This window comes from Phyllostomus discolor, chromosome 4, assembly GCF_004126475.2.
Source record: "Phyllostomus discolor isolate MPI-MPIP mPhyDis1 chromosome 4, mPhyDis1.pri.v3, whole genome shotgun sequence".
Taxonomy (NCBI): domain Eukaryota; kingdom Metazoa; phylum Chordata; class Mammalia; order Chiroptera; family Phyllostomidae; genus Phyllostomus; species Phyllostomus discolor.
Window position 1 is genome coordinate 138,680,867 of NC_040906.2, and position 15,966 is coordinate 138,696,832.

At 36.0% G+C, this 15,966-nt stretch overlaps 1 protein-coding gene across 2 annotated transcripts in view; it reads left to right on the forward strand.

Annotated features, from left to right (window-relative positions):
* The window catches only part of MTO1 (mitochondrial tRNA translation optimization 1), a 28,273-nt gene continuing 12,307 nt past the window's right edge, over positions 1–15,966 (forward strand). For both annotated transcript variants that reach the window (XR_004902801.1, XM_028510413.2), the window contains exons 1-9: positions 1–340; positions 5,483–5,682; positions 5,765–5,882; positions 8,044–8,333; positions 10,068–10,180; positions 10,280–10,470; positions 10,952–11,082; positions 11,672–11,876; positions 11,982–12,153. Coding sequence is in view for 1 of the 2 variants with exons in the window: in XM_028510413.2 (XP_028366214.1) it covers positions 124–340; positions 5,483–5,682; positions 5,765–5,882; positions 8,044–8,333; positions 10,068–10,180; positions 10,280–10,470; positions 10,952–11,082; positions 11,672–11,876; positions 11,982–12,153 (1,637 nt within the window). In the remaining variant the exon portion in view is untranslated. The remainder of the gene's footprint in view (positions 341–5,482; positions 5,683–5,764; positions 5,883–8,043; positions 8,334–10,067; positions 10,181–10,279; positions 10,471–10,951; positions 11,083–11,671; positions 11,877–11,981; positions 12,154–15,966) is intronic.

The window sequence follows — 15,966 nt, forward strand, 5'->3', positions numbered from 1 at the left end:
GTGCGCTGCGCCGTGACATCAGAACAAGATGGCTGCTTCCTGAAGCGTTACTATCAAGCCCTAAAATTTTGCGCGTCGCTTGTGTCAGATTTAAAGTTAGACAGACTGTTCCTTTCTCCAACTATGTTCCCTCTCCGTGGTTGTGGTCGCCAGATTGCGGCTTCTTTCACCAAACGGCAGTTTCCGTTGGCCCGGTTCAGCGGTGACAGCGCTGCGCCCGGGATCCCGCACTTCGATGTGGTCGTCATCGGCGGAGGACACGCCGGGACCGAGGCTGCCGCCGCTGCCGCTCGGTGCGGCTCCCGGACTCTGCTACTCACGCACCGCGTGGACACGATCGGTGAGGAACACGGGTGGAGGGGAGCTTTGCATAGGACGCAAACTGCAAATATAATCCCTTTCTCTGCCTCCCATGCCTGGTGTGGGCAATCTTTTCCCTCTCCCAAGAATAGTGAGAGTCCTGGTGTCTGGTTTTAGCTGATTTGTGTCTCGCAGAATCAGGCGGGCCCCTGGCAGAAATTTTCTGTGGAGCACGGATTATGCTTCTGCTGACAAAAGTAGTTGCTTGGGGGATGTGGTGGGACTGTGCCTTGGGAAAGGGGGAAACTAGGAATACTGTACTTACTGATAGCTTCTTATTTTATTGTTGCCATTTAACCTGAACTAGCTTGTTGCTTTGGGTAAAGGGTAAATTAACATTATGAGCCCTGGGTGGTGTGGCTCAGTGGTTGAGTGCGGGCCTGTGACCTAAAGGGTCGCAGGTTCGATTGCCAGTCAGGGCATATGCGTGGCTTGCAGACCAGGTCCCCAGTGGGGGTCATGTGAGAGGCATCCACATAATGATGTTTTTCCCCCTCTCTTTCTCCCTCCCTTCCCCTCTCTAAAAAAAAAAGTAAAGTCTTTTTAAAAAAAAAACAAACCATTATGAGTGATCGTTTATTAAACAACCATTGTGTTTTTCTCGAGATTTTGTGAAGTCCTTTTGAAGAATGATGCTACCTTTTATTGCATTCTGTATTTCTGCTGGATGTTTGTTCCCCAGCTCTGTGATTAGGACTCGACACTGCTTTTTTTTTTCTTTTTTCTTTTTTTTTCCCCCTTTTTAGGCACTGGTTGAACGGCCATAATGTGCAGCAAGACTGCTCACTTGCATCATAATAGATGGTAGCTAAAAGAGTATCATGTAAATTATGCGCGTGCATGTCTTTCCGCCTTCATTTTGCTTAAGAGAGAACTGTAGTTAAAATATTAACTGTGTTAATAAAAATTGTGAATAAGTCACACACACACACACATATATATATATATATATATATATATACTGAAATACTTTTTAAAAATTGCCATCCAGATCATAACAGTGGAGAAATATACACTGTTCACAGTGATTCTTTTGGAGAAGAACTGTGTGATTACCCAAAAGATTACACTTTGCTTATTATACAATATTATTTATTGTACTACCTTTCAATAATAAAAATGTAATAAACAAAAAAGTATTATTGAACTAAGATGATCATTATGTACTCCTGTCAGGGATAAAGGGATTCTCACCAAAGCTCATTCATATTGTCAACAAAATATGATACAAGTTTTAAAGTAAATACATATCAGATACATTTTAATAACTCCTATAGGTGAGATTAGTAAATAACAATTTTATCTTAAAATCAAAGTTTAATTTTTAAGGTAATTTGATATAGTGGAGCATTAGGTATTTCTACTTGACCTATTAAGATAGTTTTGGCTTAGGAAGTTTAACTTCTATAATAATACAGAAGGCAAAAATTGTCCTGTTATGATTCAATCATGTCATTTGCCAATATTGAAGTCAGAGGCAGAAAGTCTTCTATTTTATACCAACCTGGAAACTGGAAAATCATGATTTTTGGCAAACTAATTTTTTGCCTTTCACAACAAAAAAGACAAGACTTTTGAGCCTGTTGATTCTCTGTTGTATCACCTATGCATTTCATGGAGAATATTGTCCATTAAAGAGGTCATTAGACTTTCTGAATTTTATTCTTGGCTCTCCTGTGTATTATCTATGTGACCTTGGGCTAAGGGACAATTTATTTAAGCCTCAATTTCTTTCTCTATGAAATGGAAATAATAGTATCAACTTCATCAGGTTGCTATAAAGTTTAAATCAGAAAATACATGCAACACATCTAGTAGAGTGCCTGGCCCACATCAAGTGGTCAGACGTTAACTATTGTTTTATCACGAGCTTTTCTACAGAGCCAATTTAAATTCTTTAGTACAGTGAAAAATGGACTAATTTATACATTTCTACCACTGGTGTGCACCCCAAGTACTGGTACCACACTTGAGATATTAGTGGTCTCTGTTTAAGAGCACAGATGACCAACAGTCTCCTTATTCCAACTGCAAATGATTGGGAATGAAAGCTGGCTTCTTGGAGTTCTGTATTGAGAAAGATTTTGAGGACTAAGCAGGAGAGAACAACTTGTCTAACTTTTATGTCTGTAAGAGTGCTCAACATTGATACTTATATTTCTTTGAGAAAAAGCTTTCAGCAATTTAAAAAAGATGAGGATTTCTTTGCACTTGACTTTCACAGATGTAAATTTTATAAATAGGTTTATAATATAGTACACTAACTCAATAAAGTATCTAGAAGTTGTCTAGCGCTATAGTAAAGTGGTGGAATTTCAGTAATTTGCTCCTGGGGTTTTGGATTTTTGTTTTGTTTTTACTTCTGTGTATGAGAAGACTCATTTCTGGGGATCAAAGTTTGAAAAAATGTCAGAAATTAGTGGGCTTTAAAGATTTTTGAAAAATTAACTGATATGTAATATAAGTTAAAAGAGTCATTTTTCCTGGCTGGGTAGCTCCCTTGGTTAGAGCATCTTCCTGATATGCCAGGGTTGCAGGTTCAATCCCAGGTTGGCACATACAAGAATCAACGGACAAATGTATACGAGTAAATAAATAGAACAACAAATCAATCCCTCTATCCCTCTCCCTGTCTTCCTCATCCATTCCCTCTCTCTCCCTCTCCCTTCCTCACTGTCTCTAAAATCAATAAATTAAAAAAAAATTTTAAAGCTAAGTCATTTTTGTGAGTAGCAGTGTCTAAAACAGGGATGGTCTAGGAGCCAGAAACATAATTTAAATATGTGAAGCTAGATGAATAAAAAACCTGGAGTACTGGGAACAGTGGTAAACTGGAAAATACATTTCCATTCATTATTTTGTTTATTTTTTTAAAAGCCTTGTGTGTACTGAACAAAACATCACAGGCATACCAGTGGGCTGTCACCTCTAACCAAACCTTCCTTCCTTCTCTAAAGATGAGAAGAGGATTACTTGAGTGGTACAAAGTAATAGGGAAAAAAATCATACTTGGTGATATTCCACATTTCTGTATATTTATATTTTTGTTACTTATTCATTAACAAATAATTCAGATGCTTTAGTTGTGATTAAGTTATTGTATATGGTGTTTTTTCTAGTCAAAAAGACTTGTCTGAAATATGTTTAGTTGATAAGATCTGGGAGAAAGGGAGTGAGTTGAGCTATATAAAAGACACAAGATTGAACCTGAATCATTAATTGAGAATGAATTACATTATTCTCAATACTGATTTTCAGTATTTCTTTAGTAAAACAGTTTAATACTTATATATGAAAGAATATTTTGACTTAGAAACTCAGGAGTGCAAATTGGTTGCTGTCATATAAACTTGATAGATAAATATTCACTATTATGCTTATTGATTTTATTGATAGCATTTGGAACACTTTTCTAAGATACCCACGTAAGGATCTTCAGTGAATACTTTATTTTACACATTTGCGAAAATAATTGTAAGAATTTTTAATGGTGCTGGTGAAGGAAAATTATTTATAATTTAAAATAAATGTTAAAAAACAAAGAAATTACATGATTTTTTTTAAAAAGTAAAGCTCAGAAGCAAAGAATATTTTACATTGACCTGGGAAGTAAATTAAAACAGTTATTAATAAATGTTAGTTATTGCTTACTCTAGCCCAGACACTGCGCTAATCGCTTTATATATACTATCTCATTTTACAACTAACAAATTCTTACTCAATTAGCTTAAACAAAAAGGAGAATTTCTTTTCTAACAAGAAGTCTGTAGGTAGATCAGCTCTGAGGTTGGTTAACTCAGCACTATCACAATGTCCAGAGATTCCATTCCTGCCACATCGCCATTATGCCGCTCTTCAAATGTCTTTACACTAGTTACCCTCACAATTGCAGAATGGCTGCAGTAGTTTCGGATGTTACATCCAGATACGACACCTTTCAGCAGAAGAAGGGATGTTTCCCCTTCTTGTCTCTTTAAAGAGGAGAAATAAACAACAACAAAAGCCTTCCTAGAGACTACCCCACTGCCCACCAGGTTAACCCCCCATGACTTATTTCCTTCCATTAAAACAGACAGTGGCAAGTAGGAATAGGATTACTATATTTCCATCAGTCAAGATTTACCCCTAAACTGAGTTTAGGTCACAACCCGCAAACACAAAACCTCGTAAAGAAGAGTGTTAAATTGTGATTATATACCAAAGGAAGGAGGGAGATAATTTACTACAGCTATCATCCCTGTTTTTAGAGGAGACAAACAGAGGTACTAAAAATTGGATAACTTGCCAAAATCACAGAGGTTATAAGTGGTAAGATCTAGGAATTGAACCAGATCCCTCCCTTCCACCCAACTGGTGTTCCTAATCCCAGAACTATTCAGCCTCCCTGTGGAAACCATAAACAGTTTCGGGGGGGCTTGATGGTGGTTGCAGTGGACGCACAGCTGTTGATATAATATAGCTTTACTACCTGCCTAAAACCTTTGAGGTAACCACATGAGTTTAGACCTCCAAATAAAACTAGGGTAATTTAAAGAAAAGATACAAAATACAGTCTGTACTTTGAGGAAGCTTATCATTTAATTATTTCTGCAGAAAAAGCAAAAAAGAATGCAGATGGCATTTATGGAAAACATAATTGATCGTAACAGTGAACCAATATTTTTTTATTATAAAAAAATAATATCTTTTTTTTAAAGATATTATTTATTTATTTTTAGAGAAAGGGGAAGAGAGAGAGAAAGGGAGAGCAACATCGATGTGCAGGAGATACATCAAGTGGTTGCCTCTCGTGGGACTTCTTAAAAGTATGCTTCATTTGGCAGGTTACATGAGGTAAGGATTTAAAAAACACATTTTAAAGGAAAAGGAAACCTAATGAAATAGTGAAAATATGCACCAAGGAAAAGATTGAAAGGAAACTGTAGGTAGTAGTTTATCTTCCATAATGCCCCAAATAACTCTTTCATCCCATTAGGACTTTGGAATTTTTGGTGTTTGTTTCAAGTTTTTAATTTTTTTTTTTTATCACATGAGATGATTCTAGTTACTTGTACAGACATTTCCCTATTAAACACTCACTACCGCAAGGTGCTGATGTATTTATTTTGTCTGTTTTCTTTAGGTCAGATGTCTTGTAATCCTTCCTTTGGCGGCATCGGAAAGGGGCATTTAATGAGGGAAGTTGACGCTTTGGATGGACTGTGTTCCCGAATCTGTGACCAGTCTGGTGTACATTACAAAGTATTAAACCGGCGTAAAGGACCAGCTGTTTGGGGTCTGAGAGCTCAGATTGATAGGAAACTTTATAAACAGAACATGCAGGTAAGAATAGAGCACAAAAACCAGAGAGATTGATTGTGATGATTGTTAAACTGTTGTTTCAACTTGCATTCTCTTTTGACAGAAAGAAATCCTAAATACACCACTGCTCACCGTTCAGGAGGGAGCTGTAGAGGATCTTATTCTCGCAGAGCCAGAACCTGGGCACACTGGGAAATGCCGGGTCAGGGGTGTTGTTTTGGGTATGTGCTAGTTCTGCACAATAATAACAGCATCAGACTCCATGCAAGCAATTCATTTTAGAGCAGAGTATGGAGGAGTTTTACCTATTCTAGGAAATGTGTTTTCATAGATGAGGAAAATTGTATAAAAAATCGTAATTCTCCTTCCATTTTGGCCTTTGCAAAGCTTAGTGAAATTATGGGCTCATTTGTACATGTATAGAACTGCATCACCTGCATAACTGTGTCCTTTTCTTCTTGGTTTTTCTGTTTTACTTTTTATTTCTCCTAGTTCTGATGACGCTCTAACCAACTGAGCTATTCAGCCAGAGCTAATGATTGATTTTTGAAGTTTCCTTCTGATCTATGTATTATTTTCTCGAGATTTCTTTATTTTCTTTGTTTATTTGGGCTTGTTACTTTCATGTACATGCCTTTCTTCAAGTGTCTAGGGAACTTTGGTTGTTTCTTTAGAATTTTCAAATTGAAGCACTAAAACAATTGGAAGGTTTGTGAGTGCACAGTTAATTTTATTGCTTGGCTGACTCTCTACTCTGGCAATTAGGGATCACACTGGACTGTTTTGTTGGGGAACTTCCACATAGCAATGTCTCTCAGTTCTCAGAATGCTGGCTGGCCATCTGGGAACAAAATGGTGAGAGGAGCTATGATGGAGAATCTCATCATTTAAAATATAGATCTTGACTTCATTTCTCTGTTATAAAATTAATTTGAATTATAGATTTATTAATTTTTGAATGGGGAATACATACACATGGTAAACAGTTTAAAGAGGACAGAGAATGTAGAGTGACAAGGTGGTCTCACTCTCTCATCTCGTCCCCCAGCCAAGCAGTTTTCTTCAGGAGCATTCTGAGTTCCTTGTGTAGCCTTTCTATCTGTGCATGTATGTGTATCTTCGTGTGTGTGTGTGTGTGTGTGTGTGTGTGTGTGTATTTCACATAGCAGCATATTATACATACTGTTCTGCACTTTTATTTTAACCACTTAGTCTGTGCTTGCTATTTGGGAGCTATGTTTCGTTTCAAAATGCTTGTGTTTTTGTTCTGGTGATTACCTTAATAACTATGATTTTATATAGTATGCTTAATCTTCTCTTTCTTCTGTCAGTGAACAGTTACTAAATTAGTTTTATATTCATTTCCTTTTTTCTCTTCTGTCTCCTATCCCCTTTAGATTTAATGATTATATTGTGTGTAGACTTTTGTAACTTTGTTTATGCTTTTCTTACTTAATTTCATATCTTTAAATGCTATTTTTACCTTGTCTACATTTTACATGCTCAGTAATATAAATTTTTATTATAGTACAATGTACATAAAAAATTTGCCATTTTTAAATGTACATCTGTGTGCCATTAAGTACATCTACAATGCTGTACAACTCTTACCACTGTTTCCAGAACTTTCCAATCCTAAACTGAAACTCTGTGCCCATTAAACAGTAACTCCCCATGACCCACAGCATAAACCTAAATTTTCCCTAAGGAAATCTATCTGCAGACATAACATTTTTGTATAGATTTCAACTATTTCATCTAATTTTAGCCCCAGGCTTCATTCTTCCATTCCTCAGTTCTCATTTTCAGTCCCCCAGTTTCTGGGCTTTTGTAGGGCAAATTAGTCCACTAATGGACATTAGTCCCTTGGGGTCTTCTCTTCAGATTCTCGATTTCCATCTTATCCCCTGTGCTAGATCAGTTATCACTCTTTCACACACTTTCTGTCTTCCAAAAATATTTTGAAGTGTCTCATCTTTTGACAAGTTCTCACCCATTCATTGTCCTTGTGGTTTTATACCTTTTTTGCCCCTTTATTTTATTGTCTTGGACTTTGAAGAGGGTAAAGGGATCATGTGAGATAGTCTATCAGATTTAACCAGAAGTCTAATGTTAATTAATTTTCAAAATTGACTGATGTAATAATTTTTAGTGCTGGTATAATTTTAGGAACGTGTGAGTTGGTGATAGCACATTATGTTTTCCCTCCCGGCTTTCTTGGATGCTAGAGATTGATAAAACATAGGCTTCTTACTCATGTAAAGTTATTTCTCAAGTTTCTAAAGAAAAAGTTTTTCTGTAGTTCTAATGTAAATTAGTTACATTCTAATTTGATCCATGGTAATAATTAGAACAGGATTTTTACTCTTTTCTGTCCTTTAGTGGATGGAAGCAAAGTATATGCGGACAGTGTGATTCTGACTACTGGGACATTTCTGAGAGGCATGATTGTAATTGGATTGGAGATGCATCCGGCGGGACGTTTAGGGGATCAGCCTTCCATAGGCTTGGCTCAGACCCTAGAGAAGTTGGGGTTTGTGGTGGGAAGATTGAAGACCGGGACTCCACCCCGGATTGCCAAAGAGTCGATTAATTTTAGCATTCTAAACAAGCAGACACCAGATAACCCACCCATACCATTCAGCTTTATTAATGAAACAGTGTGGATTAAGGTAAGTTAATTTATGAAAATCTGTCTTTACAGCTAAATATTGGCTACTTACAGAAGGATATATCCTAAGCCTTCCTTCTTTCCTTAATTTTCTTCCTTCCTCCCTCCATCCCTCCTTCCCTCCCCCAAGCCCCCCTTTCTCAGTAACAATTCGATTTACATTACTATTACTTATACTGCAAAATAAATTATCTTTAAAAGGATTAGCTAATTTGGCTGATTGGGTCATTTTACAATACACTCTTAAATTTCATTATTTCAATAACTTTGCCTATTTACACTTTTGGAATCAATCTCAGACCTACAGAAAAGTTGAAATACAATTAAAACAATCTCCTATAAACCATTGAAATTCACCCATTGTTAATATTTGACCATATTTCTATCTCTCTCTAGTTATATATATAGTATAAAACAGTAGTATACACATTTCTTCTTTTTTGTCAGAAACATTTGAGAGGAAGTTGCAAAGATCATGACCCTTTACCCCAGATACTTCCTTCTGTATCTCAGCTAAGCACAAAAACATCCTCTTACATAACCTCAATGCAGTGGTGAATTTAGGGAATTTAACTTTGATACAATAGTGTTATCTAATGTAAAGTCCATGGCCGGATTTTGCCGATTGTCCCAATGTTGTCTTTTATGGCAACCTTATCTTTTCCCATCTAGGATCATATATGCATTTAATTATCATTTCTCTTTAATCTGAAATAGTTTTTCAGTCTTTCATGATACTGAATTTTTTTTTAAGAGTACAGGTTACTTCTGCCTATCTTTTGAGTATTTAAAATAAGTATATATTTTTTTAGAATTGAAGACTAATAATTTAAGGTTCTGGTTTCTTGTGTTATCCTAATGAGTGGCTTTAAATATTGTATTTTTGAAAAGTCACTTTTATATTTTGCTTTGGGAAAATGTAGATTGTGATGGTATTTTCTTGGTATGTATATTTTTAAACTTTTATTATAAAATTTTAAGTTAACAGAAAGTAGAAGACATAGTATAATGAATCTCTATGTGTCCCATCACCCAGCTTCAACAAATAACATTTTTTGCCATTCTGGTTTTATCTTTCCTCAACACTTTCTTCTTCATGAGTTTAAGCAACAGTCCAAGACATCACACTATTTCACATATAAATACTTTGGTATATGTCTTTAACAGACAAAAAATTTGTAAATATTAACCACAATACCATTATCACACCCAGCGAAACATAATTTCTTAACATCATCCACTACTCAGTGTTGTAGTGGTTTTTTTACAGTTGTTTTAAACTGTTTATTTAAAATGTTTACATTTATTTTAAATGTTTCTTTACAGTTGTTTTCTTTAAACCAGGAATCAAATTAGGTTCTTACATTATGCTAGATGCTATTATTTATAATAGTTCCCCCTCTCTTATTTTCACTTTTTGACACTTATATATGGAAGAAATAGTCATTTGTTCTCTAGATCCAACATTCTAGATTTGTCTGATTTCATCCTTCTTGTGCCTTAACCATGTTTCTCCAACCTCTATGTTTCTGTAAACTGGTAGATTTAGAGGCTTGCTTAAAGTTAGGTTCATCTTTTGGGTTGTTTTTGGCAGGAATGTTTCATAAGTAGTATTTGGCAATATGCATAGATTTAATTGCTATGAAAATAAGTTCATATTTTGTGTGTAGCTTATTTGAATAAGAGGCAAATTAGTAGAGAGGCACAAGTGTTATAACTGATTCACGTGTTTTAGCCAGAAGATCAGCTGCCATGTTACTTGACTCACACCAACCCTAGAGTGGATGAGATTGTCCTTGAGAACCTTCACCTAAATAGTCATGTTAAAGAAACTACAAGAGGACCTCGGTAAGGACAAAATATCACTGCTCAGTAACTTCAAGGAATGATGCCAGCCCCCTTTTGTTTGTTTCATTAATTTCTTTTTATTTCCATGTCCTCTTCTAGATATTGTCCCTCCATTGAATCAAAGGTTTTGCGTTTTCCAAACCGTGTACATCAGGTTTGGTTGGAACCTGAAGGAGTAGATTCTGACCTCATTTACCCCCAAGGGTTATCTGTGACACTACCAGCTGAATTACAAGAGAAAATGATCACGTGCATCAGAGGCCTGGAGAAAGCTAAAATGATCCAGCCAGGTATAGAGAATTACCCCTGTCCTTTAGCATGAGCTCAGCATTGTCTTAGCAGATAGTGAGGAGATCTTAGCTATGGTCATGGTTACTTAGAGCCTCACAAGACAAAGCCCAACATCTGTGCATTTAAAATAGTCTTCATTTTTGCTCCGACTGGTGTGGCTCAGTGGATTGGGCATCCTCCTGCAAACCACAGGGTTGTCTGTCAGGGCGCATGGCCTGGGTTGCGGGCCAGGTCCCTGTTTGGGGACATATGACAGGCAATCGATTGGTGTTTCTCTTGCAATTCAGTGTTTCTCTCTCTCTCTCTCTCTCTCTCCCTTTCATCACCTCTCCCTAAAAATAAATAAATAAAATCTTTAAACAAATAAAAATAAAATAATCTCCATCTTTGAAGGGCATTGAATGATAATCGTTGCATCTTTACCTCAAGGCAAATCCAGCCCTGTTTTTACTTACTTTGTATCACTCATTCTTTGGTCAGGCTATGGTGTTCAGTATGATTACTTAGACCCCCGTCAGATCACTCCTTCTCTTGAGACTCACTTGGTGCAACGGCTTTTCTTCGCTGGACAGATAAATGGCACTACTGGTTATGAGGAAGCTGCAGCTCAAGTAAGCATTTGTTCAAACATTAATGTAAATGGAAAGGGACTATGTAACGTGTTCCTCCTAATGCTTGTATGATAATTATGTAGATCTCAGATACAACTCATAATTAATAAGAGACTTCTGTTTCAGGGTGTATGGAGATGGCTACTGTATGCAATAGGATTTAAGAAATGCTTGTGGCTCTATTACTCTTTTAAAATAACTATTCAAAATGATCATATATTATTCCTTTCAAGTGGGAAGTTATATTATTTTTACTTGTAAGTGGGGAATAAGCTAGAAAAGTTTTATAAGTGAATTTTTATATAAAAAATGGTATCCCATCTAGGCCTTTTAGGAACACATTTTGAAAATAATGGATCATAGCATTGTAAAGTGGTACATTACCCATATTGTGTGTTTGTGTGTGTGTGTGTTTCTTTAATTATTTGTGTTTCTGAATAAGGTTCAGGTGTTGTGTGTCTGTTGTATCCTTTCTGGGCAGTGCCTGCTTTCTTACTGCCTCTTGCGGTTTCTTCTGGACAGTGTTCTGAATAGGATAGTGCTTTGTTCAGTTCATAATGGCCTTTTAAACATTTCAGTCCTCTTGTAGGGTGTGATAGCTGGAATCAATGCAAGTCTTCGGGTCAGACACAAGCCTCCTTTTGTCGTTAGCCGAACGGAAGGCTACATCGGAGTCTTAATTGATGACCTCACCACACTGGGCACCAACGAACCATACCGAATGTTTACCAGCCGCGCAGAGTTTCGTCTGTCACTGCGCCCTGACAATGCTGACAGCCGCCTCACGTTCCGAGGTGACTCTTCACCGAATCCACCAACCAGGTTTACTCTTCTTTCAAACCTCTCTCATTTTATTCTCTCAAACCTCTCTCATCATGTTCCCTTCTCCACTCTTTTAGGGTATAACGAAGCTGGCTGTGTGTCCCAACAAAGATATGAAAGGGCTTCTTGGATGAAGTCTTCTATACAAGAATGCATTTCCATGCTAAAATCCATTGAGTTTTCAAGTTCTAAATGGAAAAAGTTAATTCCAGAGGCTTCTATAAGTACGGATAAAAGTGTGCCTGTCAGGTATGCATTTTTAATATAAATTTTTCTCACTTTTTACAGAAAAATGAGATCATTTCAGAGACAATACTTACAGACTCCCTGTCTACCCATTTTAAATGAAGCTTGCTTTTGGCTTCTTTTTAAATTCCTTTAGGTATAACTTATCTCTTTATTCAGTATTAAAAATATTTATGATTCTAAATTATTATTTTTATTCTTTATACAATTTTTGTGGCTTCCATGAAGTTCTGGCTTTGCTAAGATTTAGAGGGTGCAAGCCAAGAAATATAGCCACCTGCTTGCTTTCTTTTACAGACATGGAGCAACCTGGGTGGTCTCACCTTGTCTGTGAGCTATACAGCAAGGAGACTTCTTTGATTAAGTAGAGTGTTGTAAATTCTTTGGATTTACTTGATGTGTCCCTTGTTACATTTTAGGAGAGGATCGTTCTTGTTTTTATCACTCTAGTTATAGGGACTTTTAAAGGATATTAAAATAGAGCTTTTAGATTCAGAGATAATGTTCGTGAGCACCTTGAAAGGTCACCTACTTCACTACTGATTTTTCCCATTAAAAAAAAAGTAAGGTAATAAGGAAGGCATGATTCTCAGGAGGTGTAAATATGCAATTATTGTAGCTTAAAAGTACCTGTGGGGCATTGATCTTGCAGCCGTGTTTCCAATATATATTTTTCCCTTTTATTTTTAACCTTTATTTTCCTTGTGAGGGATTTTTGTGGACTTAGGGGTATATTCATTTTAGTGCTGCTTGTCCATATTTATTGTCTCTAATCTGTCCAAGTGCTGTCTCCTTCATTAACCACCTGGCAAAACCTGTCCTTATTCATCTTTCATCTCCATATGCTAGTGGTGTAAACAATTTATAATTGTAATTCACTCAATTTTTCAGCTGTTTAAATTTAGGAGGGTTCACATTATTTCAAACTTTGCATGAAGAATTTACAACATTATGCTTCGTTTTGATCAAATATTGCACTATTTCAAAGTTATATAATTAGAATTTACATTAAATGTGACATATATAGAGAGGACATAGTGAAAGCAGGGGAAGTGATTGTTTTCAACTCAGTGTAAAATACTAATTGATCATTTAAAAATATGTAAAAGCCTACAACCAAAGCTAGTTTAACTAGCAAGGCCATCATTTAAAATCAAAGGAGAAATAAGGCTCTTCCCAGACAAGAAAAAGCTAAAGGAGTTTGTTAACACCAAACTGATATAGCAACACATGTTAAAGGGCTTGCTTTTAAGAAGAAGAAAATGGAAAAAAAAAACAGAGAAAAATAGTCTAACAACAAAAGGGCACTGCATACATATCTATCAATAATCACCTTAAATGTAAATAGCTAAATGCTCCAACCAAAAGACAGAGAGTAGCTGAATGGATAAGAAAACAAGAGCCACATATATGCTGCCTCCAAGAGACCCAGCTCAGATTGAAAGATACACACAGACTAAAAGTAAAGTGATGGAAAAAGATAATTCATGCAAATGTAAATGGAAAAAAGCTGAGGTAGCAATACTTATATCTGACAAAATAGACTTTAAAACCAAGGCTATAGTAAGAGACAAAGAAGAATACTACATAGTGATAAGGGGACAATCCAACAAGAGGATATAACCCTAGTAAACTTTTACACACCCAACATAGGAGCATCTAAATACGTAAAGCAAATCTTGATGGACATAAAGGCAGAGATCAAGAATACAGGCATAGTTGGGGATTTAACACCCCTTTGACTTCAGTGGATAGATCATCCAAACAAAAAAATCAAAAAGACAGTGGGCTTAAATGACACACTAAATCAAATAGACTTAATTGATGCCTTCAGAGCATTTCATCCCAAACCCACAACATATACTTTTCAAGTGCAAATGGAACATTTTCTAGGATAGACCATATGTTTGGATACAAAGACAAGTCTCAATAATGTTGCAATCGCATCAGGTGTCTTCTCTCACCACAAAGCTATGAAAGTAGAAACACTGAATCACAAGAACACTGAAAAGCACACAGACATGGAAGCTAAATAAGATGTTATTAAACAATGAGTGGGTCGACAACTAGAGCAAGGAAGAAATCAAAAGATACCTTGAAACATGCAAATGAGAACACAACAATCTAAAATCTGTGGGATACTGGGAAAGCAATCCTAAGAGGGAAATTCAAGCATTACAGGCCTATCTCATAAAACAAGAAAACACTCCAATGAACAATGAACAATCTGACTTTATACTTAAAGGAACTTGAAAAAGAACAACAAACAAAGCCCAAAGTGAGAAGAGAGGAAATAAAGATCAAAGCAGAAATAATCAAAATTAGAGCCTAAAAAAATAATGCAAAAGATCAATGAATCCAAGAGCTGGTTCCTTGAAAAGATGAACGAGATTGGCAACTTTTAACCAGACTCATCAAGAAAAAGAGAGGACCCATTTCTGATAAACTCAGAAATGAGGGAGGAAAAATAACCGACACCAAAGAAATAGGAAGGATTGTAAGAAAATATTATGAATAACTATATGCCAACAAATTGGACAACCTGTATGAAATGGATTGATTTCTAGAAACATGCAACCTTTCAAACTTATCAAGAAGAATCAGAGAATCTGAATAGACTCTAAAATTGACTCTCAATCCTAGTGAAATTGAAGCAGTAATCAAGAAACTCCCAACCAACAAAAAAAAAGCCCTGGACTGGATGACTTCTCAGATGAATTTTACCAAACATTCCGAGAAGAATGAACATTTCTCCTCAAACTATTTCAAAAAAATTAAAGAGAAGGAAAAGCTCCCAAGCTCATTTTATGAGGCCAGCATTACCCTAATTCCAAAACCAGATAAAACACACTACAAAAAAAGAAAATTATAGGCCAATATCCCCAATGAACATAGACACTAAAATCCTCAACAAAATATAGCAAACCAAATATACAATGCATCAAAAAAAATCATATACCATGATCTAGTGGGATTTATTCCAGGAATGCAAGGTTAGTATAACATTCACAAATCAATGTGATTCACCACATAAACAAAATGAAGAATAAAAACCACATATTCATATCAATAGATTCAGAAAAAGGAGGCATCCATTTATGATAAAAACTCTCAGTAAAGTGGGAATAGAGGGAACATACGCAAACATAATAAAGGTCACGTATGACAAACGCACTGCCAGTACTCAACAGGCAACAACTACAAGCATTCCCCTTCAGATCGGGAACAACACAGGATGTCCGCTTTCACCTCTCTTATTCAACATAGTGCTGGAAGTCCTAGTCACAGCAATCAGACAGGAAGGAGAAATAAAAGGCATCCAAACTGGAAAGGAAGAAGGAAAACTCTTTATTTGCAGATGACATAATACTGTACATAGCGAACCCCAAAGATTTCACCAAGAAACTGACAACTAAATTTAGTAAAGTAGCAGGATACAAAATTAATACCCAGAAATCATTTGCATTTTTATATGCCAATAACAAACTAACAAAGTAAAATTAAGCAAACAATCCCATTCACAATTGCTTTGAAAAGAATAAAATACCTGGGAATAAACCTAACCAAGGATGTAAAAGACCTGTTCTCAGAAAAAACTAAAAATATGTAAAAGAAGGCTATCGATTTTATATTTTTAGCAAACTTACCCCATGATAGCTATTTTGTTAAGGTGATTTTCTTTTTTTAAGTAATTTAGCCAAATGCTTTTCTTTTTAATTCAGGGTTTCCCTTTAGAGGAGGTAAGCAGGGTCCCAGTCCCCATATTTGATTTCAGCAGAATATAATTTATTTATTTTTTCCTATTAAAAATGTTTT